Source organism: Podarcis melisellensis (assembly GCF_964234715.1).
Source record: "Podarcis melisellensis genome assembly, chromosome: 13".
Classification (NCBI taxonomy): Eukaryota; Metazoa; Chordata; class Lepidosauria; order Squamata; family Lacertidae; genus Podarcis; species Podarcis melisellensis.
In genome coordinates this window covers 41,599,577-41,625,254 of record NC_138545.1, presented here as the reverse complement: position 1 = coordinate 41,625,254, position 25,678 = coordinate 41,599,577, and the positions used below count along the sequence as shown (strand labels likewise).

Below are 25,678 nucleotides of genomic sequence, written 5' to 3'. Positions count from 1 at the left end.
GTGTGAGGGTGTTTGATCTCACTGTAAAGTTGCTAGAATATCTGGGCTGAGAGCTGCTGGCAGCAAGGGCTAAAAGCAGAACAGGTCTGGCACCCGAAATGTGCGGGCTTGTGATTGTAAGCTGTGAGAATGGCTTGTGTTTGGTTCTCTGTAGCTTTCTGGTCTCTGCACTCCAAGGCAAGATCTCTAACCAACCCAAACCCAATGTGTACAAAGCGACTCACCAGAGGCTGATCATTCTCCCCACCCCACCCAACACACCCCTAACCGGTTTTCTTCTCTTGCAGGAAGGACAGATCCCATCCCGATTGTCGTCAAATATGATGTCATGGGCATGGGACGGATGGAAATGGAGGTAAGTGAACTACCATTCAGTGTACAGTATGTGTTGTTGTTGTTTAGTTGTTTAGTCGTGTCTCACTCTTCGTGACCCCATGGACCAGAGCACTCAAGGTACTCCTGTCTTCCATTCCCGCAGTTTGGTCAAACTCATGCTGGTAGCTTCGACAACTCTGTCCAACCATCTCGTCCTCTGTCGTCCCCTTCTCCTTGTGCCCTCCCATCTTTCCCAACATCAGGGTCTTTTCCAGGGAGTCTTCTCTTCTCGTGAGGTGGCCAAAGTATTGGAGCCTCACCTTCAGGATCTGTCCTTCCAGTGAGCACTCAGGGCTGATTTCCTTAAGAATGGATAGGCTTGATCTTCTTGCAGTCCATGGGACTCTCAAGAGTCTCCTCCAGTACCACAATTCAAAAGCATCAATTCTTCCGCGATCAGCCTTCTTTATAGTCCAGCTCTCACTTCCATACATCACTACTGGGAAAACCATAGCTTTAACTATACGGACCTTTGTTAGCCTCTGTACATATGGAGCTCCTTGGGGGATGGGGGTGCTTTTTGAAGATTTTGAATATCTTGAATGACTTGACATTGAGAACATAGACTCCTCTCTCCTCCTCCTGCACTTTTCTTTTCCCGGAAAGAAAGTTGTATATTAGCCTTCAATCAGCAGATTAAAATTGTAATTGAACATTTAACAAACATATTAATTGGGTCTGTTACTATTCTTGTGCGCAAACGTTCGCCTATCCCCTAAAAAGTACAAAACTGCCCCACACTTGTGCCGTGGGAAAGGTTACTCAGTTAACACTGTTGATGATGTGAGCAAAACTCGCCAAGTTTAGGAAAGTAAACTAATGCAGTGTTTCCCAACCTTTTTTGGGCAAAGGCACACTTGTTTCATGAAAAAAATCTCGAGGCACACCACCATTAGAAAATGTTTAAAAAATTAACTCTGTGCCTATATTGACTATATATAAAGTAACTCTCTTTAATAGGAATGAAATAAACACAAAGAAAGTATTTTATAATTACTTTATTATGAAATAGTAAGTAAACAGAAATTTGAAAAATTATAAAATACTTTATTCAGTGCGCCTTTTGTCCCTCTCCTCGAAATGCTCCAACTCAATGTTCCTCCGCGGGCTGGCCATTGGAGAGCCGTGTCGCCCACACCGCAGCCCAATACAATATGAACCCTCCCCTCGCAAGCGGCAACCCCTCCACACTCCCCACCTTAAGCCTCCACACGCGCCCTGCCCAAAGAGATGCCCGCCCGCGCGCGAGGGGATCCTTTACCTCAGCATCCCGCCAAAAAAAAAGGGCGGGAGACTGTGGTCCCTCAGAGGCTGGGCGTTAGGAAGAAGCAGCCGCCTTCATCCAAGCAGGAGCAGCAGCAGCTGTAGCTGTAGTAGCGCCAAGCTGTGCCGGGGACTCCGTGCCCAGGAGGAGAGGGAGGGGAGAGAGAGGAGAGGCAGCAGGTCGCCCTCTTAAGTCACGCGCGCGCAGGCACCACCACGCATCCCTCGCGCCGAGCCCCTGCTCAGCACCTCCCGCCTCGGGGACGCCCGTCATGAGCCGCTGAGAGGCCGCCAAGCCTCCAGGCTGCTCCCATTCAGCCTTAGGCGCGCGCCCGCCTCGGGAAAAGCGGTGCTGGGAGGCGGAGAGAGAGAGAGAGAGAGGACGCCGCTGGCCGCGTCCCACCCTCAGTCAGTCGGCTCGGAGCTACTGAGGAGAGGGAGGTGGGGACGACGGCGCGTCTGTTCCGCTCGGGGCCAGCGCGCCCCCGCCCCCCTCTCCAGAATCCCCAACTAAATACGATGCGCTAAGGGAGGGGGGAGAACCCACCCACAAAGAGGACACCTTTCTGCAGGGCGCCTAAGGCCTCTCGCCGCCTGACTCGCCCGCCTCCCTCCCACGGCACACCAGGCAACGTCTCGCGGCACACTAGTGTGCCGCGGAACACCGGTTGGGAAACACTGAACTAATGAACAGATGAACTATAATCCTGTCAGAAGAATGCAGCATATTTTGATTGCTGAGCACACTGGAGAAGTAGTGATGACTTCTCTGCTTTCTAGCTGATGCCAAACATCCTACCCCAGAAGTTCCCAAACTGTGGTCCCCAAGCTTCACTCAGGTCGTCCATGACATGTTTGTAAAACTATAATTAAAAACCATACAGTCTCTAGCACAGTGCCCTTACAATTGCTACAGTTGTCTTCTCAAAACATGAGCCGGGGCCATCCATTGGAATTGCCGGCAGATTCATGGAAATTCAGAAGTACGTGGCGTCAATTTTTGCTAGATGTGGTGAATCCTGTTCATTTAGAAGGCTTTAAAAGGGACTAGACAGATGGATGGTGGTTTCATGCTGCTATTGTTAGTAGCTATCCGTTATAATAATTAAACTTGGGATTTCCAAAAGTTCAGAGTCAGTATAGTCAGGAAGGGACTCTAGCTTTGTGTGCTGAAGTTTCCAGGATCTCTTCTTGGCACCTCCAGTTAAAAGGCTCTCCAGGACTAGGAAAAATTTCTGCCTGAGACCTTGGAGAGTCTCCGTCAGCCAGAGTAGACAGAATAGGCTCTGAATAAGACAATGTAGTCATTTCTTAGACTGGGTTGGCATAAATTTTGAATGCTGCTTTTTTAGGGATTAAGGTTTGCAGTATTGTGGGGGGAACTGTCCTCTCTTCTTTTCTTTTTCTTTCTTTTTTGATCCTATTGAAACCTTAATGTCAGGCTCCTAGTTTTGTGCATAGGTAAAGGTAAAGGGACCCCTGACCATTAGGTCCAGTCGTGACTGACTCTGGGTTGCGGCACTCATCTCGCTTTATTGGCCGAGGGAGCCGGCGTACAGCTTCCAGGTCATGTGGCCAGCATGACTAAGCCACTTCTGGCGAATGAGAGCAGCGCACGGAAACGCTGTTTACCTTCCTGCCTGAGCGGTACCTATTTATTTGCACTTTGACATGCTTTCGAACTGCTAGGTTAGCAGGAGCAGGGACCAAGCAATAGGAGCTCACCCCGTCGCAGGGATTCAAACCGCCAACCTTCTGATCGACAAGCCCTAGGGTCTGTGGTTTAACTCACAGCGCCACCCACATCCCAAGTTTTGTTCATAAATCTTGCTAAATCAAATAAATAAAACTAATTTCCTTGAAACAAAAATCTATTCGCATCTGGTGTCCCTACTGGGGGTTCGCCAGCATGGAAATATTAGCTAATTGTTTTGTGTTTTGTTCTCACTGTGGGGGCGAGCAGACTCACATTGGAGAGGAATCAGTTGCATGTTTGCTACATGTGACATTTTCTTGACTGGTTGGGTAATGCTCAGTGTACATGCATGGCTGACTGATCTCTCTCACTCTGCTTTTGTTGATTAGCTTGATTATGCCGAAGACGCCACAGAACGGAGGCGGGTCTTGGAAGTGGAGAAGGAAGACACCGAAGAACTGAGACAGAAGTACAAGGTACCCCAATGAATTCCCTCTGCTGTGGATGAAACGTCTTTGTGCGGACTCATTTGGTCACACATGCACAAGACATGAACTTTATAAACCAGTCAAGGGACAGGATCCATCAGTGGACCATTGACTGGTTGCTGAAGTTCTTGCAAAGGCACTGGACTAGCAGAATGCATTTCAGGTCCACCCAGTTTCAACTATTAAACTTAATAGCCAAGTCCTTCTGGGAAGCCTTCCAGTGGCCCTAGATCACATGGCTGATGGTAGAGGCCAGAGCCTGTGCTTCCCTTCAGTTCTTCAGTCGCAGGTAACTGACACATTTTCCTGTACTTGGGAAGGGAACAAACTCCCTGCAGTTGCTCCTTCTCTGGCTAATAAATGGGGCTGGATTGGTCTCCCCATTGCCATGATGATCTTTCCTGGTAACAGGGTCCCTGAGGCTGCATTCCTATGGCAGCTAGCGGCTTAAAAAACCAGTACAGTGGTACCTCCGGTTGCGGACAGGATCCGTTCCGGAGGTCCGGTCGGATCCAGAGGTTTCCGCAACCTGAGGACCGCTTCTGTGCATGCGTGTGCAGCAAAACCCAGTAAAATACTCCTGGGTTTGCCGCTTTCGCATCCCAAAGTTTACGCATCCAGAGGGTTACGTAACCAGAAGTACTACTGTATAGCCTAAGCAGTGAGTTGAAAAGTAGCGGCTAAATAGACTGTTGCCAGTTGGCCTTTTTAATGCTTTCTAGACCTTTCCTGACCATTTTGTTGTTGTTAGGCTAGTTAAACAAAGTGTAATAGACTCTGTCTGCTGTTACAGGATTATGTGGACAAAGAAAAGGCGATTGCCAAGGCCCTTGAGGACCTTCGAGCCAATTTTTACTGTGAGCTCTGTGATAAGCAGTACCAGAAGCATCAAGAGTTTGACAACCACATCAATTCCTATGACCACGCCCACAAACAGGTAAATGGACAGCCTATTGTCTTATGTGGTTTGATCATCTTCCTGTGGGGAGAGGCAGTAGTTTTATCCATACAGTGACTTTATTTTCTGTTGTCTGCTTTGCTGTCATCTTCCCCACAGTCTGCCTTGATGCCCCATGGTTTAGTGAATGATTTCAGCTGAACTTAATCCTAGCATCAAGTGTTAATTTTTTGTCCTGACTTGGAAGGAAATTAAGACAGCACCTGTTTTGGACTTTGATAGTAGGTGATTAGCTTAAAGTTGGGGAGGGGGGAGAGGATTTAGAGTTATGGAAATTGATATAGTTATAAATAGTTATAGATTCTGTGTAAATATGTCAGGCTTGAAGGCTTTCACATCTAATGTAGGAGGTAAACAGTTGGAAGCTTTTGATAATGTAGAATGGACAACATGACACAATAGAAAGAAAGCTCATTAGATCATTAGTGCCATTTTGATATTTTTGGCAAACTGTAACAGGCAGAATGATCCTCATTTACTGGCCAGGTCTTTTAAATCATGTTTGCCTGATTTTTGCATTAGATATAAAGTGTAAAAAGCAGGTGAAGGGGCTCAAGTTTCCTTTGAAACTCCTCTGACCTGTGTAAACCTAAATGTGAGACTGTAGAAGACTGTGATCTCACTTTGTGGAGTGATCTGAATTCTGGGCATGCTCAGAAGCATTCATGTTCTAAGGCTAGGATTATCAACATGAGGCCCATGAGATCACTGACACCCTTGAGAGCTTGACCTGGTGCCCATGAGGCCTCTGAGAGTCTTTCCTATTTCCTTTTTCAACTCCTTGTGTTTCTCAAAGTTCAGTTTGGCATTTGAGCAGCAGAAAGCAGAGCAACAGAGATGTTAGAAGGGAAAGGAGGAAGAAAACAGAGGTGCAAGGAAAGATAATGTGTGGTGCCGATGGGGGAGGGGGAGAATAAATTTGTGTGAGAGAAGGCATGTGCAGGGATTCACGCATGCCTGTGTCAGATTCAGAAAAACGGGTCTTCTTAGAATTGCATGTTTTCTTCATGTTTCCTCTTCTCCCAACAATCATCAAATTGCAGGTCATGCCTGCCTCCATTGACTAAACTGTGAAAATCATACATTCAGTTCTTTTTACTGTGCAGTTTGCTACTAGAAGCTTTAATTTAGTGGGGTTTAAGGGGACACTGTAAAATCAGACATACGTAAGTGTATCTGTTTTTGATTCTGTTAGTTCTCATATTTACCCGGACACCTTGGAATAGTAGAGAGACCCACATGCATGTACCTTTGTTCTTTCTGTTTGTCTAGCAGAGGGAAAGGGATGGAGAGGTGGCAGGGTGATGCTCACAACCCTCTCTCACATGGGCCCAAAAAGGTTGGCAACCCCTACTTATGTCAATGCAATCAGGTCCCAAAACTGAGGCTTGGGGAGTGGGGTGATACTTCAATCAACCTGACCTCGTTGCTTTTATTGTTTTGTTGTTTTCTGTGGTTTTGAAGTGTTACAGCTTTTAATTCAATATTGATTTTGCATAGGCTTTAACTTCTGTTAGCTGCTTTGAATTTCAATAAAGGAGGGGGATAATATTCATAAAATGTGTGCTTCAGGTTTGAACATTTAGATTTTTTAAAAAACATAATCAATAGTTCTTGGGAATAGACAGGCATTGGAGAAAACAGCTAAGATTGCCAATAAGGTTGGAGCCAGCAAGTACTGTGTGTGTATCGGTAGGAAACCTTATAAAGTGAGAGTATGACACAGTCCTGCTTAATCACCCCATATTGGTCCTGGTGGCAGCATCACCCTTCTCTTGTGGAGTGAGAGAGAAGCCCCTCGTGTCATTTGGGGCAAAATTATACAGAAGTCACAATGAAAAGAAAACAGGAAATGAGATTGTAAACCTGTTTTGCCAACAAATATGCTAACTGCTGAAAGCACACTTGGAGTTGTATCAGAATTCTTGAAGCTTATGAGTACAGAGCATAACCATTAAAAAATGAGATCATGGTGGTTATGTATGCTAATATAAGCCTAATCTTTAGAGCACCAGAAAGTGTTCCAACTAGGGGCTGTTCATTGGGGAGATTGTGTCTGGAAATCAGGAAAATCAGTGTCTACCTTTTGCTTTTTTTCAAGTTCAAGAAGGAAAGCATTTGTGCTTCAAGGCATTTTTGCTTCACACCTTAAAATAGAGCAGGGATGAGGAACCTCAAGCCCACAGGCTTAATGAGGACTGCCAGACTGTACCTGTCATCCACCTGATGTCATATAAAACGTCAGGTGTGGAGCAAGGAAATACCTGGCTCAGCCAAAAGGGGCTAATCAGTGGTGCCTTTCAAAGCCCCTTTCAAATCATTGGCTCAAGATCATGAAATGAGTTTCTGAAGGCCCTTGTGAATTGAAGTCACCCAATATAATAGTGATGTCAGTTGATAGGCAAGTGGGTGAGTCAACCCACTAGTCAGACACGGACTGTGAGGAAGGTGGAAGCTACTGATTTGGCCCTCCTGCCTGATCCAGTCCCCACCCCTGAAATAGAGAGAAGCAGCTTCACTTGTCCTTTAGTTAGCTGAGCTGAAGACTGGTTCAAAAGCATGCTAGGTCAAAAGGTAAATTCAGGTCAGTGAGAGGATTTGTTATTTCACTCCCATCTCTAAGTTGCTCATGGCTTACATTTTTCATCTCTTCCTCCAGCCATGTGCATCCTCCCCCTCTTCCCCCGCCATGATCTGTGCCAAGATTTAATTTGAACTGCAGCATTTCACCAGCATTCGGTTGGAGATCTGCTGCAGCAGGACCTTTTTTCCCTGGCCCTGCAAGTAGTCCACTTCAGCGGTGGATGTCAGCCAACAACCTCTTAGCTTCACCTTCGCCTATGGAAGGAATGCATGGTCACTTATATACACACACTTAACTTTGGGATTCATTGTTGATGAATCTGTCAAGGAAGCCGAGTCGAGCACCTGAGCAAATCCCCTCTTGGAACATGTAGAAATGACTTTGGTTATTAGTGAGTTAAGCTGACCTTGTGTTTGAAATAAATCAGGCACAGGCAATTTAGATGTTGGTCCTATGTGGCTTGCTAGCTTGCCTTCACAACAACACTGGCGGGGGGGATAGAAAAGGAATCTACATTAATATACCTTGATTAGGGAAGCTTATAGCATGTTAGAAAGCTTCCCTCTTGATGTATTTCCTCCTTCTACTTCCCTTAGCTGCTTTTCCTTCCCTAGTCCCCTGTGGCTCTTGAGATTCTTTTTTTAGAATAATTATTATTAGATAAGGGCTTTCGAAAAATTGTCAATTTACTTGCAGTCCTTTTGCTCTAACTGCATTCCTGCCAGCTCACTTGGATTTTCACCCTCAGCTTTCCTCTCCATTCCCACCCCGCTATTCTTCCCATGTCTCTTGAACCCACACCACCCTACTTCATTGCTCCTTCACTGATAGTGTTCCTTCCCCTAAACGTGGCATCGTTATCCATGTCACTGTCACCCCCCCCCCCGAAAAGTCATGACCAGATAGAGAAGACACGGTTGTTACTCTTCAGGAAGGAATTAAACTTCAGGAATGGCATCTTCAGCTATTTGAGCTGTTCAGCACTAGTACAAGCTGCCCAAGGAGACCTTGGAATTTTCTTTATTTGAAGTTTAAAGAAAGGAATGAGTGTGGTAAAGGTGGTTAAAGACAGGACACTCTAGTGATGAGGATTGTGTATTGGAAACACCTGGTCCCAGTTTGCTGTTCTCATGGTGACAGCCTGGGATCCAGAGTGTGGTGCATTTTTTCTTGCGGTCTCTCAAAATAATGGGGCGTAAAAAGATCTACACTTTGCACCTACGGTACTTATTCGCCACTGAATTGCTGTTATTTAAAATTAACTCAAGCTGTGGGATCCTTCCTTTTGGAAGAGCATAGGACAGTTTTAGGAGAGTCCTGGGTGCTGGGACTATAAGAATGATCTGATGGAGCAGGAAGTTGAGTAGAACTGGGGTTCCTCTTTCTGTGCCGCACCCCTACAATGGGAAAACACTGCATGTTACCACTGGGGAAAGAAACTGCTTCATTTTACTCATTCAGGCCAGTGTCCAGAGCATCTAGACCTCTTGCTCGAGGGAATGGGGTGTGTGGGAAGGAAATAGGAGCAATCCTGCTCAAAGAATCTTTCATTCACCCATTTTTAAACCATGTTGAGAAAAAGGACTCTACAGTACCAAAAAGGAATGCTGGCTTGGTACCAGTTCTGGACTGTCAACACCTTCATTCATTCCTGTAAGTTTTGGGTAGCCTCCCATGCCAGAATCCTCCTCCTTCTACACAACACCATGTGGTTTGCTTGCTTTCATATCTCAGTCCACCCACTTTGCTGCTAGTTCCTTCACTTCACCATCAGACCTCACTGCTATCACTACTGAATGTTGCCCTTTGATATTTTCTTGGTGCCAAGGGTTTTTACAAATTGCATGACAATTATTGCTGCTCAGTTGGTACCGTAAAGGTTTCTGATTTCTCCCTCAGTACATTTGGGTGACTGAGTCATATTAGGGAAACCAAATCAGTCACGAACCAAGGGCTCAGTGTCACTCCAAATCAGTCTTCAAATGGGAACAGTGAGGAGGAGAAGGTAGAGAGGCCCTTCATTTAATGCAAAGGACCCACCTCCTACTCCCTACAATTTTAACCAAATTGTGGCTCCACTGTAGTCTTCTTAAAACATGCTACGAAAGCCAGGCCTGTTCTGCCCTATGAGAACAAAACAAATAACTTATCATCAGTTTAGTCCTCAACACCTTTCCCGGCAGGATCACTCTACATTGAGACTGAGCCTTATGTCTTGTGTCAGACCAACAATAGGTGAATTGCAGACTTCGTAGCTGGGCCTGAAAACTTATGCTGCTTTAAACCTGCTGAAAAAGGTTTGTTTATTAATCAAATGAAATTTATTATAAAAAATAAAGCACATATATTTGCTTGGTCATCAAAGTATTTTGTGTTAGCATGGGGGTCAGGATTCACAATACAGTAATACAGTAGCTACCTTTAGCTTTTTAAGGGACGCGGGTGGCACTGTGGGTTAAACCACAGAGCCTAGGACTTGCTGATCAGAAGGTTGGCGGTTCGAATCCCCACGACGGGGTGAGCTCCCGTTGCTCGGTCCCTGCTCCTGCCAACCTAGCAGTTTGAAAGCACATCAAAGTGCAAGTAGAGAAATAGGTACCACTCCGGTGGGAAGGTAAACGGTGTTTCTGTGCGCTGCTCTGGTTCGCCAGAAGCGGCTTAGACATGCTGGCCACATGACCTGGAAGCTGCACGCCGGCTCCCTTGGCCAGTAAAGCGAGATGAGCACCGCAACGCCAGAGTCGGTCACGACTGGACCTAATGGTCAGGGGTCCCTTTACCTTTAGCTTTTATTGTAGGAGAATTTCTTGTCAAGTGTCTGCAGGCTCTGATTCTCACTTCCATTTGAAACAAGACCCAGTAAGAGAACAGTAACAAAGATGGGAATGTAGCTTCCCCACATTTTCCTCTCTAGTCCTCAAACAACACCCTAAACCTGAAAGCAGAGCCATCTGAGAACATTAGAAACTGCATTTCACATGTTTCCGATGCTCCGTTAGATTTTGTGGGCCAGATCGTCCTTGCTAGCATGCTATAATGAGCAGAAATATTTTTGCACGTGGAAGTTGTCCCCCGCATCATATGGCTGCACATAGAGGCTTGCTTTTGAGCAGAACTCTTGACACCTCTAACACATTTTGTGTTTGTGGCTTTGCTCCTCTGTTGCTTTGATAGCGCTTCCCGAGACATAAAATGCTACCCGGTGTCACCTTTGGTGTTGTTCGGGGTCACTTCTTACAGTGATTGATTGAGAAATTGCTTAAGTGCCCACGCAATGCATTGCCCACAAAGAGCAGCACTGCCAGAGGAAGGAAATGGAAGCCAGCAGACCTCTGAAAGAGCCCCTTCATCCGCAGGCTTTCCGATTCTGTGCTCACATCACAACAAGTGTGTGCATTCATGTGACTTAGGCATGCTCCGCCAGGCACTCCCACATACAAAGCCAAACCGTGGAACTCCCTCGAGTAAGAAGGAGGAAGAAATGCGTCTCAGCATGCATCATGTCAGCCTTCAAATATGCTGAGGCCACTGCACAAGGCAGGGAATGTCAACAACATTGCTGGATCAAACAATTGGGAAGATTCTGTGAAGAAATGCCAAGGCTGCTTTGGTCACTGTTGGGAAGCTAAAGATTATCTGTAGTCCCTTTGTGCCAGAATTGAGGGCGAGCAGGGTGGGGCGGGGCGTGATCTTTAGCCAAATGTGCCAAGAGGGATGAGTTGGTGCCCCCCCCCGGCTTACCCAGCACGTGATGTGCAGTGCTTAGTGGGGGCCAGGCTGTTGATGCTGCTAGATAATGTGTACAACAAAGTTTATAATGCCTACTTAGCAATGAAACTCCCTGGTTTGCATGCCTTATATTAGTGGGCTGTTGTGAAGAGCAGACGAGGGAACTTGCATACCTTGGAGGAAGGCTGGGTATAAATGAGACAACTATTTAAGGACTCTGCTTCCTGATGTGTAGGAGCGCCCTATATTTCACTTGAGACGCACAACCCACTTGTGGAAATATAATTTAAAAAATTGTCTGGTAGCACCTTAAAGACCAACTACCATATTTTTTGTTCTATAAGACTCACTTTTTCCCTCCTAAAAAGTAAGGGGGAATGTGTGTGCATCTTATCGAGCGAATGCAGGCTGCGCAGCTATCCCAGAAGCCAGAACAGCAAGAGGGATCACTGCTTTCACTGCGCAGCGATCCCTCTTGCTGTTCTGGCTACTGAGATTCAGAATATTTTTTTTCTTGTTTTCCTCCTCCAAAAACTAGGTGCGTCTTATGGTCTGGTGCGTCTTATAGAGCAAAAATACGGTAAGTTTTGTTCTTCGTATGAACTGCTGAGTGCATGCATACTTCTTCAGATGACTTCAGATAACTCACTTGTGGTTAATAATGAGCTAGCTACCGTTTCACAATTTCAGCTTGGGTCCAGCAGTCGTCCTACTGTTTTCTGCCAGCCAACTCTGGCAGAACTCAACATTTTCAAAGCAGATACCAGTTTAATCAGAATGAGAGGCATGTGTTATTAATTTGGGTGTTATCTTCTGCACTAAACATATGAAATCAGGTTTCCGCACATTGTGGCTAAACTTCCCGGATAATCATTGTCCCAAGGTTCGTTCCAAAGCCCAATCTTACCATAATTTTAGTGGGTCTTCCTTCTGAAGAAATAGGTTTACACCTTAAATGGATTGTGAGTTGTATTGAGATTCATAATAATTTATTTGAAATTTAGTAGCACTGAACTCAGCAGGGTTTATTCTCCAGTAAGTGTACGTAGACGAGTAGTCCAAGTAGCCAAGTGAATGACTTTCCTTTTGCGTGCAAACTAAGCCATTTTACAGTTTTTACCAAGCAGAAATTAAAAATACTTTTTCAGTTGTTTGGTTTCCTATAAAGCACACGGTCTCTTGGTTTAATTAAACCTCCAGAAAATACATTATGGTTTTAAGAGCACACAGCAGCTGACATGGCTGTGAAGTTTCTCTAAAAAGCTCTCGCAATGACCAATTGGATATGTATGGCTTTGAGGAGCATCTGCATGGGCTGAGGCAAGCAGGAGGCATAAATGGCATGTGAAGAGGCTCTTCCTCTGCTTCAGCAAATGGGGTGGGGCGGGGGGGGAGATGGGTCTGCCCAGTTCACGAGAATTTGGGATGGGGATGAAAAGCAAACTCCCGTCTTGGCTGCAGGGAGCATTCACTGCTAAGCCTCTGGCTTGCTCTGCAGGGGAAGAAAAGGCAGCACAGTATGCCTTGCATGTCACTTGTGTCTTTGTCTAATGGGTCCAACAGGCCCCTTTGCTTACCAGCAAATCTCTGTCTGCCCATTTACTGCCTGAATCTATGCTTCTTTGCTCAACAGCATGTCCTCCTGAGTTCAGTGGAGCTTCCTCTTCAGTAAGCTTGCATGCTGCCACAGCCTAGACATCCAAATTAGCAGCTATGGTTACATCTGCAAAGCTTTGTCCTGAGCAGCCTTCAAGCACCACATTTTTAAGCTGTGTGTTTGTGTGTGTGTGTGTGTGTGTGTGTGTGTGTGTGTGAAAAAGAGAGAGAGAGAGAGAGAGAGAGAGAGAGAGAGAGAGAGAGAGCGCAAGCATTCACTGCTCTTGGGAGTTTGCAAAGGCAGCCCTTTCTCTTAGTTTCAGGCAGCAAATTGTTTATACAGTGGTACCTCGCAAGACGAATGCCTTGTAAGACGAAAAACTCGCAAGACAAAAGAGTTTTTCGTTTTTTGAGTTGCTTCACAAGACAAATTTCCCTATGGGCTTGCTTCGCAAGACGAAAACGTCTTGCAAGTTTGTTTCCTTTTTCTTAAAACCGTTAATACCCAGGGTGCATCCGTGCTTCGCAAGACGAAAAATTCACAAGACGAAAAAACTCGCAAAACGAATTAATTTCGTCTTGCGAGGTACCACTGTACAGTAACTACCACACTTAATTACCCGCCCCCCTCCCCGTAGTTTATACATTCATACCTCGGGTTACAGACGCTTCAGGTTGCGGACTGCTGAAACTCGGAAGTACTGGAACGGGTTACTTCTGGGTTTCGGCAGAAGCGCTAAATCACGCAGAAGTAACGCCGCTGCGGGTTGCGGACGTGCATCCCGCACGGATCACGTTCGCAACCCGAGCGTCCACTGTAAAAGAAAACCATGAATATAGCAATAAATAACAAGACTAAAGAGTGAAACACAAAAGCCTTAAAAAGAAGAAAACATTACAAATCATTTATAAAGTGGATGCTGAAAACTCCATTTTAAAATTCCATCAAAATGCTAAGAAAGAGAAAGCTTGGTGGTGGATTGGTGGGGCAGGGAGAGAATCGCTACCCATCAGCAACACCCAACTCCCTTAAGGTTGGGAGAATAATGCCTCACACATATTTCTACTTTCTCTGCCGCTTCTTCCTAGAAGGTCGGCTTCTGTGGGAATTGAGTGAGCTTTTTAAAAATTGAGAGCCGAGTAAGATTTTTGTAATTTGTTATTCCCAGCTTCTGAGATTCCCTGGAGCAGGGGATGATGATAGCTCCATTTTCTGATCTGATCCTCGAACAAACAATTTAACAAGCTAAACAGGCCATTAGGCCTGCTTGAAAGGAATCCTCTTGCCCTAGGTCTGCTTGTTATGCTTATCTGGCAAGTCTCAGAAAAGCCCTTAGGTGCAGGCTGAATTGGCAGGCAAATCTCCCTGCAGTCCTCTACTCCCTCTACTGGGACTCAGCTATTCCTGTGCATTTGCTGCTAAAGCACTTTAGAGGCCTCCTGAACAGTACATTTTGCGAAGGGGAGGGAAGACGCCCACCCCTACCTTTGCATGCTTCACCGGAAGCTGGGGTGGTGGAGGGAACTTGCCAGAGCAAAGGGGAACACAAGCTTTCTCTGTCGATGTGCCAGTGCAATTTATATTCAGATGAAGCAAAAAGACCTGGATGCCTTACTCAACCTGCCTCCAAGTGTACTTATATTGCACCCCTGTTGTTGGTTTTGCTTTCTGCAATTTGTTTTAAAGGTAAAGGGACCCCTGAGCATTAGGTCCAGTTGTGGCCGACTCTGGGGTTATAGCGCTCATCAGTCCCTCAGCAAGGCATCAGTCCCTCAGCAAGGCTGGGACCACCTACGTGAGGCAGCAGAGGCAGCAGGACAATTTGTGCTCTTGTTCCCACAGGGTAAAGGTAAAGGGACCCCTGACCATTAGGTCCAGTTGTGGCCGACTCTGGGGTTGCAGCACTCATCTCGCTTTATTGGCCGAGGAAGCCGGTGTACAGCTTCTGGGTCATGTGGCCAGCATGACCAAGCCGCTTCTGGCAAACCAGAGCAGCGCACGGAAACACCGTTAACCTTCCCGCCAGAGCGGTACCTATTTATCTACTTGTACTTTGATGTGCTTTCGAACTGCTAGGTTGGCAGGAGCAGGGACCGAGCAACGGGAGCTCACCCCGTCACGGGGATTCGAACTGCCGACCTTCTGATTGGCAAGTCCTAGGCTCTGTGGTTTAATCCACAGTGCCACCCGCGTCCTACAATTTGTTTTACGTTTGCAAATAAAACAAAAGAGCTGGAAGTTAGAGCATGATAGTATTCAGAGTTGATGTTGCGGGGGTGGGGTGGGGCCAGGATGAAAAAAAAGCTCCATTGGGGTCTAGAACTTGAAGGAGCAGGAAGCTTCTGTATTTTAAATAGGGAAACATCACAGGCTAACTCATCCTCTCTTATTAACTATTCATACTGTTTTGAAACAAGTTTTTCCACCTGAGCACATATTTTATATATATGGTTGTTTTAAACTACTGCCTTTAATTATGGCACAAGCTAAATATGTTGGTTTTAGATGCCTTGTTATTCATCCTGCACCTTACCTGCCTTATTGCGCTACTCATAACTGTCTGGGACAGTTCATCACTTCCGGAAGTTAAAGGGCTGCTTCGGGAAGGCAACAAGGGAAATAAAACTAGTGGTGAAGACCAAAGAAACATGCCAAATTAGTGGATCTGCATGCCTCCTGCCCCTCTAACCGGGCACGCTAGAGCCCACATGGCTGTTCCATTTGTGGATTATTGTAAATGGCAACAGCTTTTAACCACCATGGGTAACTTCCCTCACATTTAATGGCTGGCAGCAATTCTTCACCTGTGTGAATGAATGCAAGTAAAATGCGTAATTCCAGATTAAGGTGGAGTGCAGATGTAAAATTTTAAGCATATAGATGTTTCTGCTGCAGGGTGACCAAGTGATCAGGTGGCAGAACCTCCATGGCTGAGTACCTGCCCTTTTCACTGACTAGCAGGACATAATAAATGCAGGTTTCTAAAATCGGCTTTCTTGGTGCAAATTGCAAGGCGTTCACTGAGAATGTGCATGCCTCTGCTAACTATATTGCCCTCTTGCATGTATTAAAAGTGCACTCTGCCAAGGGATGTAAATTTGTGTCTTACTCTGCTCTTGCAAATTCGAAACGCAAAGCGAGCCTCTGCAAAAACAAAACAAACGAACAAAAACCCCGCCTATCCTGTCACCCAGTCTAATAAATGCAGCGCTATAATCATATCACAGCTCATGCCAAACCGCTACAGATGAGCCCAACTTGTCGCACTCTTTGTTCCCCACACTTGTCAAAGTGCTAAGCAAGAGGCATCCTTACGGCCCATCATTAAAGTGGGCTATAATTTTCTTTAATAGCAGAGCTCTATCATGCACATGGGGCTTGCTGCAAGAGCCTTCCCACTGCTTTGGTGCTGTCTTCCCACGCTGCTGGTGCTTTTGTTCATTCTTGTGAAGACTTGGTTTTCCCAGCTGTGTGTATTCTTCAGATGGGCATGAACAGGATTTGACCCATCTGGGGGTTCTGTGGCTGCAACAGGGGAAGGTAAATCTAGAGGTCTTTTGCATACTCATTTAGAGGTTTTTGCATGCGCTATTTATATACCACCCTTATGTTGAACATTTTCAACTGAACATTACAAGAGTGGTTCATGCAAGGGGTTGAAGGAGACCAGGATTCATTCCAAAATGAAACTGGTTCCACAAATGCTTCCAAAGAACCTTGGAAATGGTTCTTTATGGAGGGATCCGGTTTATGAAATTTCAGACTTTCATAGATGTACTTGAAAGCCATTTGGTTCTCTCAAGGCTTCTCCTCCAGCTTCACCTTTCCTGTAAATCAGCGATGGGGAACCTATGGCCTGTCAGATGTCGTTGGACTACCAAGCTCCATCAGCCCCAGCCAGCATGGCCAGCAACTATAGGAATTGTGCTCTAACAAATACCGTTAATAGCAACATCTGGAGGGCCCCAGATTCCATGTCCCAGCTATAAATGCTGCTCCTTTCACATTACAGGGATACTTACTTGTTTTGTGTTTTCTCTCCTCTTCTCCGCTCAAGGCAGCCTCGTAGAACCAGTGTTTGACTATGTAGTGACCCACCCCAGCTTATTTGTCCTGGCAAAGTTATTAGTGTTATCCTACTTGATGAGAGTCCTGTTCCTCTGTGCCTTCTTAGCTGTGAACCAGTTCCATATCCAATAGAATAAGCTTGCAGATATTCTGAGCATTGATGTTAGTAATGGTTGCCCTTTTTTTCTTTCTCTCTCTCTTCTGCTCTCATGTATTTTTTTTTACCTCCCCCCCCCCACTCATGATATGATATTGTCAACTGATATAATGAAAGCATATTATGGAGGCCAGATCATAAGAGTGAGTTTTTTTTCCTACTAGTGTCTGTAGCTCTGTCTTTCTGTGTGCATGTCTGAGAACGTAGCTATGCATTCCGCTCCTCTTCTTCCACTCTCAGTTCAGTGAAACCATAACCCCATTCAATGATGTCTTACTAGTTTTGGAGAACCCATCACCTCCCCTCCCTGCATCATCTCATCTCATTCAAAGTGGTGTCCATTTTCAGCGGAGTAATGCTAGACTTGAGTCTGCTCTGGGCTAGGGGCAAAAACTCGAGAGTTCTGTGCCAAAGCCGCAGCTTCCATATTGTGGCCGGGGACAAGTCCATATAAGCCGATTCTTTCTAAAGGCGTATTCTTCACCTGATGCATTTAGTTGCTGGGGCAAAACTTTCTTCCTGCTCTCTGCTATGGATGGATGCGTGTGGGAGGGGACGGGTAGCTGTGGCTGCAAAGAGCACAATTTGAGATATGCTAAGCCTAAAAACAATTGCAATATTTAAACAATTGCTGTGTCACCAGACACAATCAGATGAGTTTCAATGCTTGCTGTAGCAAGAGCACCCCACTCCCAGTCTTTGTTCAGTCACTGGGATTTCGCAGCAAGGTTGGTTAACAAATTTAGCCCTTAAGCCTTTTCCGCCAGTTTTCCTCTGAAAAGGAACCTGCAATTCTAAGCATCCTGGATTGTATAGGGAGATAGAACTGTTCCTCCCTACTGCTCTTGTATACCTAAATATAGTATCTTCTTCCTCTCTTAATCCTTTCTCGGAAGTGCTTCAATGCTTCTTGCTTACACTCTAAAATGGCTACTCTTTGGAGACTTTTAGTGAGCCCACCCTGTGACTATATGGTCTGCTATTAAGTCAGACCACTGAACTATCTAGCTCAGTATTGTCTACTTAGAGTGTTCAGGGTCTTGGGCAGAGATCTTTCCAAGCCCTCTTATCTGGAGATGCCAGGGACTGCATCTGGGACCTTCTACATGGAAAGGATGTGCTCTATATCAGTGAGTTCAGGGAGTGCCTCTAAATTGTCTAGTGCACAGGTGGGAAACCTATGGCTCTCCAGATGCTGCTGGATTACAGCTCTCATCATCCCCGATGGCCATGCTGGCTGGGGCTGGTGTGAGTTGAATTCCAACAAAATTAGGAGAGCTGCTGGTTACCCACCCCTGGTCAAATGACGCGGAATGGGTTAAGGATGGCCAGCTGGGAAACTCTTTTGGAAATACTTGAAAAGGTTCACCGTTCCATCTTATTCCCTTCTATTTTCCTTTTCTCTTGCTTTGCTACAGAGGTTGAAGGATCTCAAGCAAAGGGAGTTTGCTCGCAATGTTTCCTCGAGATCCCGGAAAGATGAGAGGAAGCAGGAGAAAGCCCTCCGTCGTCTCCACGAGTTGGCTGAGCAGAGGAAGCAACCTGAATGGTAAGTGAATGGGCTCCTTGTGCCAGCAAGTTAGTTAAGTTAAACATACAATTGACTTCCCCTTTTATTCAGGCTGTTTTTAACGGACTGGATAGCAAGTTATTCTTCATATTTTTGTAAAACATTTATTATGCCCGCCCCCATGAGGAATGCTTAGCTCACCAGTGGCCAGTCCGCAAGTTTGATTCTCCATTCCCCATGTTGGAAGGGCAGTGTGTTATGTGAGTGGAGGGAGACAGATTTAATTGAACTAACTGCTCTAGTGAACAGGATCTGAGTTGGGGAAAGGTTCAGGCCTGAAATGGATGAGGCAGCTCTTACTTGTGTGCATCAAAACCTTGCGATGTTTTCGTCTTGATTCTTTTATATAACCAGGAAGGCTTGAATCTTAAGACACCTTTTAAAAAAAAAAAATCACGAATACTTGAATTCTGTCAAGGATGTGCTGGTTGGAGCACATGAATTATTCCACATACAATACAGTGGAAGTGTAGATTAAAACTTTGTTCCTGGACATACTGTTAGCTTTCAAAGCAATTCCAGGAAATTAGTGAGAGGTTGAATAGGCATGGGTAAGAGATAAAGGTTAAGATGTTAATGTTAAGCAGTATCTAACTATTGTTTCTCCCTCCCCTTTACCCCTGTCCCATTTCAATCCCCCAGTGCTCCAGGAAGCGGGCCGATGTTTAGAACCACTACTGTGGCAGTAGACGAGGAAGGAGGAGAGGATGACGTCGATTCAGCAGCTCCCAGCAGTTGCTGCTCTTTTTCACCAGCTCCTGGGCCAGTTGCCAGTATGACCACAGACAAGGGTCTTGTTTGTGCCACTGGGCAAACTAGTAGCAACATCGGGCTTGGGCAGGTTCCTGTCCAGGTACCGCAAGCCATCAGCTCAGGGGTTAACCCTCTTAAGATAGGCGTGTCTTTCTCATTTGCCAAAAAAGCCCCAGTGAAACTAGAGTCAATTGCCTCCGTCTTCAAAGACCACGTTGATGAGTCCAGTTCTCCCGATGACGAAGTCAAAGCGGATGAGAAAGCCCAGTCCGATCCTGGAGCCCTGGGGAAATTTGGGGAGGTCGAGGGGACAAACAGCCCTGACAGCAAAGGCGACGAAGAGGAGCAAGCGCACGAGAAGGAAGGTCTAAACACCACCCTGTCAAAGCTGAAAAAGATGAAGCGAGACGACGGCCCCATGGCACTAGAGCCAGAGTATTACCACTACATCCCGCCTGCTCACTGCAAGGTGAAGCCGAACTTCCAGTTCCTGCTGTTTATGAAGGCCACGGAACAAGTCGAAGCAGAAGCCATGAGCAAGAAAATGGCTCGCGAAAGAAAGCGGAGCAACTCCCCAAAACCCAAAGCGACAAAGAATGGTGAGAAGGTGACAGCAGCAGAGTGTGCCACCCACCAGAAGGAACCGAGTCCTTCCAGCAAAGGCAGCAAAACTGAAGTTAAAGACCCTCCAGAAGAGGCAGGCGGGCAGGAAGGCAAGCCACTCAAGGGAAGCGGTTCTGCGGAGTCTGAGGTCACCAAAGAGCTTCCCCAGCTTGCGTCAACCAGTAAAGAAGGCACAGATGGGCCTAAGCATTTGACAGGACCTTTCTTCCCAGTGCTCAGTAAAGACGAGAGCACCACCCTCCAGTGGCCTTCCGAACTGCTGATCTTCACCAAAGCAGAGCCCTCTGTGTCATACAGCTGCAATCCCTTGTATTTTGACTTTAAGCTGTCCCGCAACAAAGACATTAAAGCGAAAGGGGCGGAGAAACAGAAAGCTGCAAGCAGCCTTCCCAAGGAGAAAGCACCACCTGCTGAAGAGGGCAGCATGAGCAAGAGCAAAGAGGTGGGCGCTCCTGCAGGCACCTCCACAGCAGTGCCGGAGAGCAAGTCCCTGTCTGCCTGCAGCAAGCAGGAGTCCAATCCTGTGTCGGCTGGCAAGGGCGAGGGGCCAGAAGACAGCAGCAAAGGCAGCCTTGTTGGCCGCAAGGACAAAGTGGGGAAATCCCACAAGCACAAGAAGAAGAAGAAGCACAAGAAGTCCACGAAACACAAACGCAGGCGCAAAGGCGAGGCAGAAGACAAAAGCAGGGATGGGGACCTGGCAGAAGAGAAATCCAAGAAGCGGAAGAAACACAAACACAAAAAGAGCAAGCCGTCCTTTGCCACGGAGCTGGAGCGGGCACAAGGGGCCGACGAAACCGGCCACCTCAAGAAAAGAAAGTGGTGCGCTCAAGACTCTCAGCGGAAGTCTCTTTCCACCGAAGAAAGCGGCAACAAGAAAGAGGACGGCGGCACCTCTTCCCAAGATCATGGTGGCAAAAAAACCAAAGGGGACCCGCAGCAGGCGTCATCCACCGCCAAAAGGCGAGCCTCTACCTCCGCCCACTCCAGCCACAGAGGCCGGCAGAGCAGCGGCGGCTACGAGAGCGACGAGGACTCCTGCCACAAGCACTTCCGGCAGAAGTCTGCTTCGCAATACAGCGACGATTATGACTCTGGTAGCAACTGTTCCCGAAGCCGCTCCCGGTCAGGGCGCCGGCATTCCTCCCGAAGGTCATCCCAGAGGTCCTACTCAACGAGTTCGTACGCCTCCTCTGACAACAGCCGGTACAGCCGGCGGCGCAGCTACTCAGAAGACAGCTACAGTGACTACAGCGACCGCTCCCGGAGCCGCACCAAGCGCTCCCACGACTCGGAGGACGATTCCGACTACGCCAGTTCCAAGCGCAGGTCGAAACGGCACAAATACTCTTCTTCGGAAGACGACTACAGCCTGAGCAGGAGCAGATCCCGCAGCCGCAGCCGAACCCACACCAGGGGGAGGTCGAGGACGAGGAGCCGGGGCAGGACGCGCAGCAGCAGCTGTAGCCACAGCCGGGGCAAGCGGCGGAGCCGCAGCCGGACCGGGCACAGCTGGAAACGGAGCAGGAGCTACAGCCGGGAGCGCAGCCGGAGTGCCAGGAGCCTCTCCCAGCGGTCTCTCTCCAGGAAGGGGTCCCGTGGCCACGAAAGCCCTGGGGAGAGGAGATCTGCACGGCGAGACTTCATCCGCTCAAAGATCTACCGCTCCCAGTCCCCCCACTACTTCAGAGGCAGACCAGGGGAAGGGCCCGCGAGGAGGGAGGAAGCGAGAGGCGATGAAGCGACAGGGACCACTGCCAGCCTCTCCCAAAACAGCGGCAACTCCAGCCTGGGGAGCAACTGCAGCTCCGAGGAGAAGAACTCCGCCACGGCTAAGCTCCTCCTGGAAAAAGTTCAGTCCAGGAAGGTGGAGAAGAAGCCCAGCGGCAGCGAGGACTCCCCCTCAGGGCCTCACAAAGTTGGGATCAAGCTGAAAGATCCCCCGCAAGGCTACTTTGGCCCTAAGCTCCCTCCCTCCCTAGGCAACAAGCCAGTCCTTCCCTTGATCGGGAAGCTGCCCACAGTCCGAAAGCCAAACGCCAAGCAGTGTGAGGAGTCCGGGTTAGGATTGGGGACCGGGGAGGAGCTGGAGCTGTCTGAGCTCGACGAAACTCCCCACGATGGCGGGGAGGCAGCTGCAGCAAGCCAACCCACAGTGGACGAAACCCTGGTGATAGAGACCCAGGAGAGCCTTCTGGGAGATCAGAAGCCAGAAGAAGCAGGCGTGGAGATGGCTCCCATGCCCCTGGAGCCGCCAGCCCTCCCGGAACACTTTGGATCCGGCGACCTGCCCGTGCCGCACCCGTTCCCTGCCCCCGCGGAAAGTGAAGCCGGCGAGCCTCTGGATGGCAGCGCCCAGCCCATCTCCCTCGAAGGCAGGATGGTGCCCCTGGCCCCCGAAGTGGAGCCCTTCCCCAGCTACGTCCCACACAGCGCGGAGCCGAGCATCAGCGGGGAGCCGGAAGGCAGTGAAGACTCTTCCCTGGCGCCACTGGAAAGCCAGCCCATCACCTTCACCCCGGAGGAGATGGAGAAGTACAGCAAGCTCCAGCAGGCCGCCCAGCAGCACATCCAGCAGCAGCTCCTGGCCAAGCAGGTCAAGGCCTTCCCAGCCTCGGCCGCCCTGGCTCCAGCCACGGCTCCTGCCTTGCAGCCCATCCACATCCAGCAGCCAGCCGCAGCCGCAGCCACCTCCATCACCACCGTGCAGCACGCCATTCTGCAGCACCACGCTGCCGCCGCGGCCGCAGCCATCGGCATCCACCCCCACCCTCACCCCCAGCCTCTTGCTCAAGTGCACCATATCCCTCAGCCCCACTTGACCCCCATCTCCTTGTCCCACCTGACCCACTCCATCATCCCTGGGCACCCCGGCACCTTCCTGGCCAGCCACCCCATCCATATCATCCCCGCGTCTGCCATCCACCCGGGTCCTTTCACTTTCCACCCCGTCCACCACGCTGCCCTCTACCCGACCCTCCTGGCACCCCGGCCAGCGGCAGCGGCAGCCACGGCGTTGCACCTCCACCCTCTCCTGCACCCCATTTTCTCAGGACAGGATTTGCAGCACCCTCCCAGCCACGGCACATGAAAGAACGAGAGAGGCAGCCTCTATCGGGGAGGGGAGGGTTAGGGGAAAGAGAGGACAGGGGCATGTCTGTCTGTCTCTGTGCGTGTGCATCAGTCTCTCTCGTTCTCGGGAAGGCAGTGGCGGCTGTCTCTGGACCTGAGAACAGCCCAGGAAGGGGGAGGATTGGGCAGAGGCAGGGAGGCACGAGGGAACAGGCCTGTGAAAGATGGGAGAGCTGTGCTGCTGGTGGTTTGCTTGTAAGGATATTCAGGGGCTCGTGCGCCCAGGGAGGTGGCTTCTTCAGGGATGTGCAGTCCTTTAGCAAATGCAGCCCTTTTTAATTTCCAGTTCACGTATTAGAAATCATTTACTACCCACTCTGAAGACCTAAAGTGGGTATACACATCTATCTTATTTGGGCATCAATATCAAGTTAGTGATTTGAATCCACCTTAAAGCTTAGCCCGAGCAACAGAACCAAGAAATACTCAGCACTTGATCCATCTCCTCTGTTGCCCTCTCCCCTCTCTCCAGCTCCTATTCGGGGAACCATGTTCAGCAGCCCCCACTGAGCACCACAAACTGGGAAGTTGCTTTTTAGTGACCAGTTTCCACCCCCAGACCAGCTTGGCAGTGCTCTCCTTTCTACACACCCTTTACGGCGCTGCTGAGAGAGCAGAGAGCAATTCCTTGATCAGTCCTTGAAGCAATATGTTGTACTGGAGTCCTGTGAACATCCTGAACATGACTCTGTAACTTGTACTCTTTTCCTCTGTAATATTGATGGTTCCTTATTAACTTATGATTATTTTTTTTCAGAAGAAGAAAAAAAAAAGAATTTAAGAAATTGCACTGAACTCTGTACATGTCAATGCTGCTTTTTGTAGCTCCTCTGACAAATGTTCCATATTGATAGTATACCGCAATAACATTTTTTACAGCCCGTTCTTTGAGTGGTACTCGTTCAGGTGGCTTTAGTTATCTATACATTTTAACGTAGTTGGAAAGGAAATTCTTGTCAAAGGTTCAATGCTTCTAGTTATGGCTAGGGCACAAAATGATTTCAAGCATGTATATTTTAATTGAGCTCATTTTTTTTAAATGTACCATAAAAAAAGACTTTCATTTTATAGGAGAAAATGTCACAGGGTTTGGAAATAAACAAAGGAGCAGTGATCTGGACTCCTTTGTCCCATAGCTAACAAAGTCCATCTTGTGTAATGACATCTCTTGTAATTTCTGTGAAAAGGCAGGTTTGTGAGGCAGCTGAGGTGTCATTCACTGTGTGCTTCAGTCGGTAGCCAGGCCCCTTACGTTTGAGAGAAAGAGTCCGTTCGTTTGGCAAAGCAAACAGTCGCTTTCTGGTCGCAGGAATAGACGGGACCCACAAAAGACAACAACATCTGAGAGCCCAGCTATTTCCCCTGGGATTCAACCACTTGTTTTGAGTCATTGCAGCAACAACATAGCTTCTAGGTGTGTGTGGATGGGTGTGTGTGTGTGTTAAGGCTCTTTGTTTTCAAATATGTGCCTTTTTTATGTTTTGGAGAGGTTTTGAGTGGTGTGTTTTCGTTCCGAATCCCTTTCCTCCCCCCCCCCTTGGGGTTTTCTTTTATGGGATGCCCTTTCCTCACAACTGCCCCTTGAGAGAAAAGACATCACCCAGTTGCCACTCCCCCGGGTGCGGCCCCAAAGTGAACTAGGAATCTAGGGCTCCTGGAATCTCAAGGTTCTTTTGCTGAGTGCAAAAGGAGGCCGAGATCCTGCAAAGCAGCGGCTGTTTTGGGACACGTGTCCAGACCCAAAGCGCGCTACTTGCTTGTATATCCTGAGATGCGGCCTGCATTTTCAGAAATTCAGAAATAACCACTGCTGGCTGCTGCCCTGAAATGGCAAGACTGTGGACTGCTTTCAAGCTTCCTTACCCTTGGCTACAACGAGACAAGCACTGGAAACTGCTGCTGTGACAAAGGGACTCGGTTCTTGGTAGTCGCTGTAGATAATTCAAGAAGTAACAGTATTAATTTCTCAGTGCTTCATTCCCTTGAGGTTCAGACGGGAGACTCGGCGCCCCAGCAGGGAGGAGGAGACTGGACTTCCACAAGAGTGCTTACCACAAAAGAGAACGCACTATTACTTCAGTATCGGCAGGCTATATTTAACTTTTGTCACATAAAAAGTATATATATAAATATATATACATGCTGTAAAAATGAGGAAAATAAACTTTCTAATAAACTAGTAATTTGGGGGAAAGCGTGTGTGTACTTGTTTCCCAAAGGGTCAGAGTCAATTTGTTAGTCCTCATGTTGTGACTCTTCCCACTGCCGTTACCCCTATTTATGGCCCTGCATTTATTCGCTGTTTGCACAGAGCACCGACTGATCTTCCCATCCCCTTTATTCTCTTTGGTCCTCCCAGCATCATTCCATGTACAGTGGTACCTTGATTTAAGAACAGCTTAGTTTATGAACAACTTGGATTGAGAACTTCAAACCTGGAATTTTGGTTTGTGAACTTTGCCTTGGAAGCAGAACATGTTCCGCTTCCTGTTGAGCGTGTTCCATTTGTAAATTGAGTCCCCCGCTGCTATGGGAAAGCACACCTTGGTTTAAGAATGCTTTGGTTTAAGAACGGATTTCCGGAATAGATTAAGTTCGTAAACCAAGGTACCACTGTATCATGTTTCTTTTGCTGGGGGGAAAACATCCCTGTCTGTTTTCAACCCTTTTAAGATTCCCTTGTT

The 25,678-nt window shown here is 47.7% G+C and overlaps 1 protein-coding gene across 9 annotated transcripts in view; it reads left to right on the top strand.

The window, feature by feature from the left end:
• GPATCH8 (G-patch domain containing 8) overlaps positions 1 to 25,188 on the top strand; it is an 81,227-nt gene extending 56,039 nt beyond the window's left edge. For all 9 annotated transcript variants that reach the window (XM_081883790.1, XM_081883791.1, XM_081883795.1 and 6 more), the window contains 5 exons: positions 288 to 355; positions 3,724 to 3,810; positions 4,616 to 4,759; positions 18,334 to 18,464; positions 19,128 to 25,188. In XM_081883790.1, the coding sequence (XP_081739916.1) occupies positions 288 to 355; positions 3,724 to 3,810; positions 4,616 to 4,759; positions 18,334 to 18,464; positions 19,128 to 22,953 (4,256 nt within the window). In that variant the 3' untranslated portion in view covers positions 22,954 to 25,188. The remainder of the gene's footprint in view (positions 1 to 287; positions 356 to 3,723; positions 3,811 to 4,615; positions 4,760 to 18,333; positions 18,465 to 19,127) is intronic.
• The last annotated feature ends 490 nt before the right edge of the window (positions 25,189 to 25,678 follow it).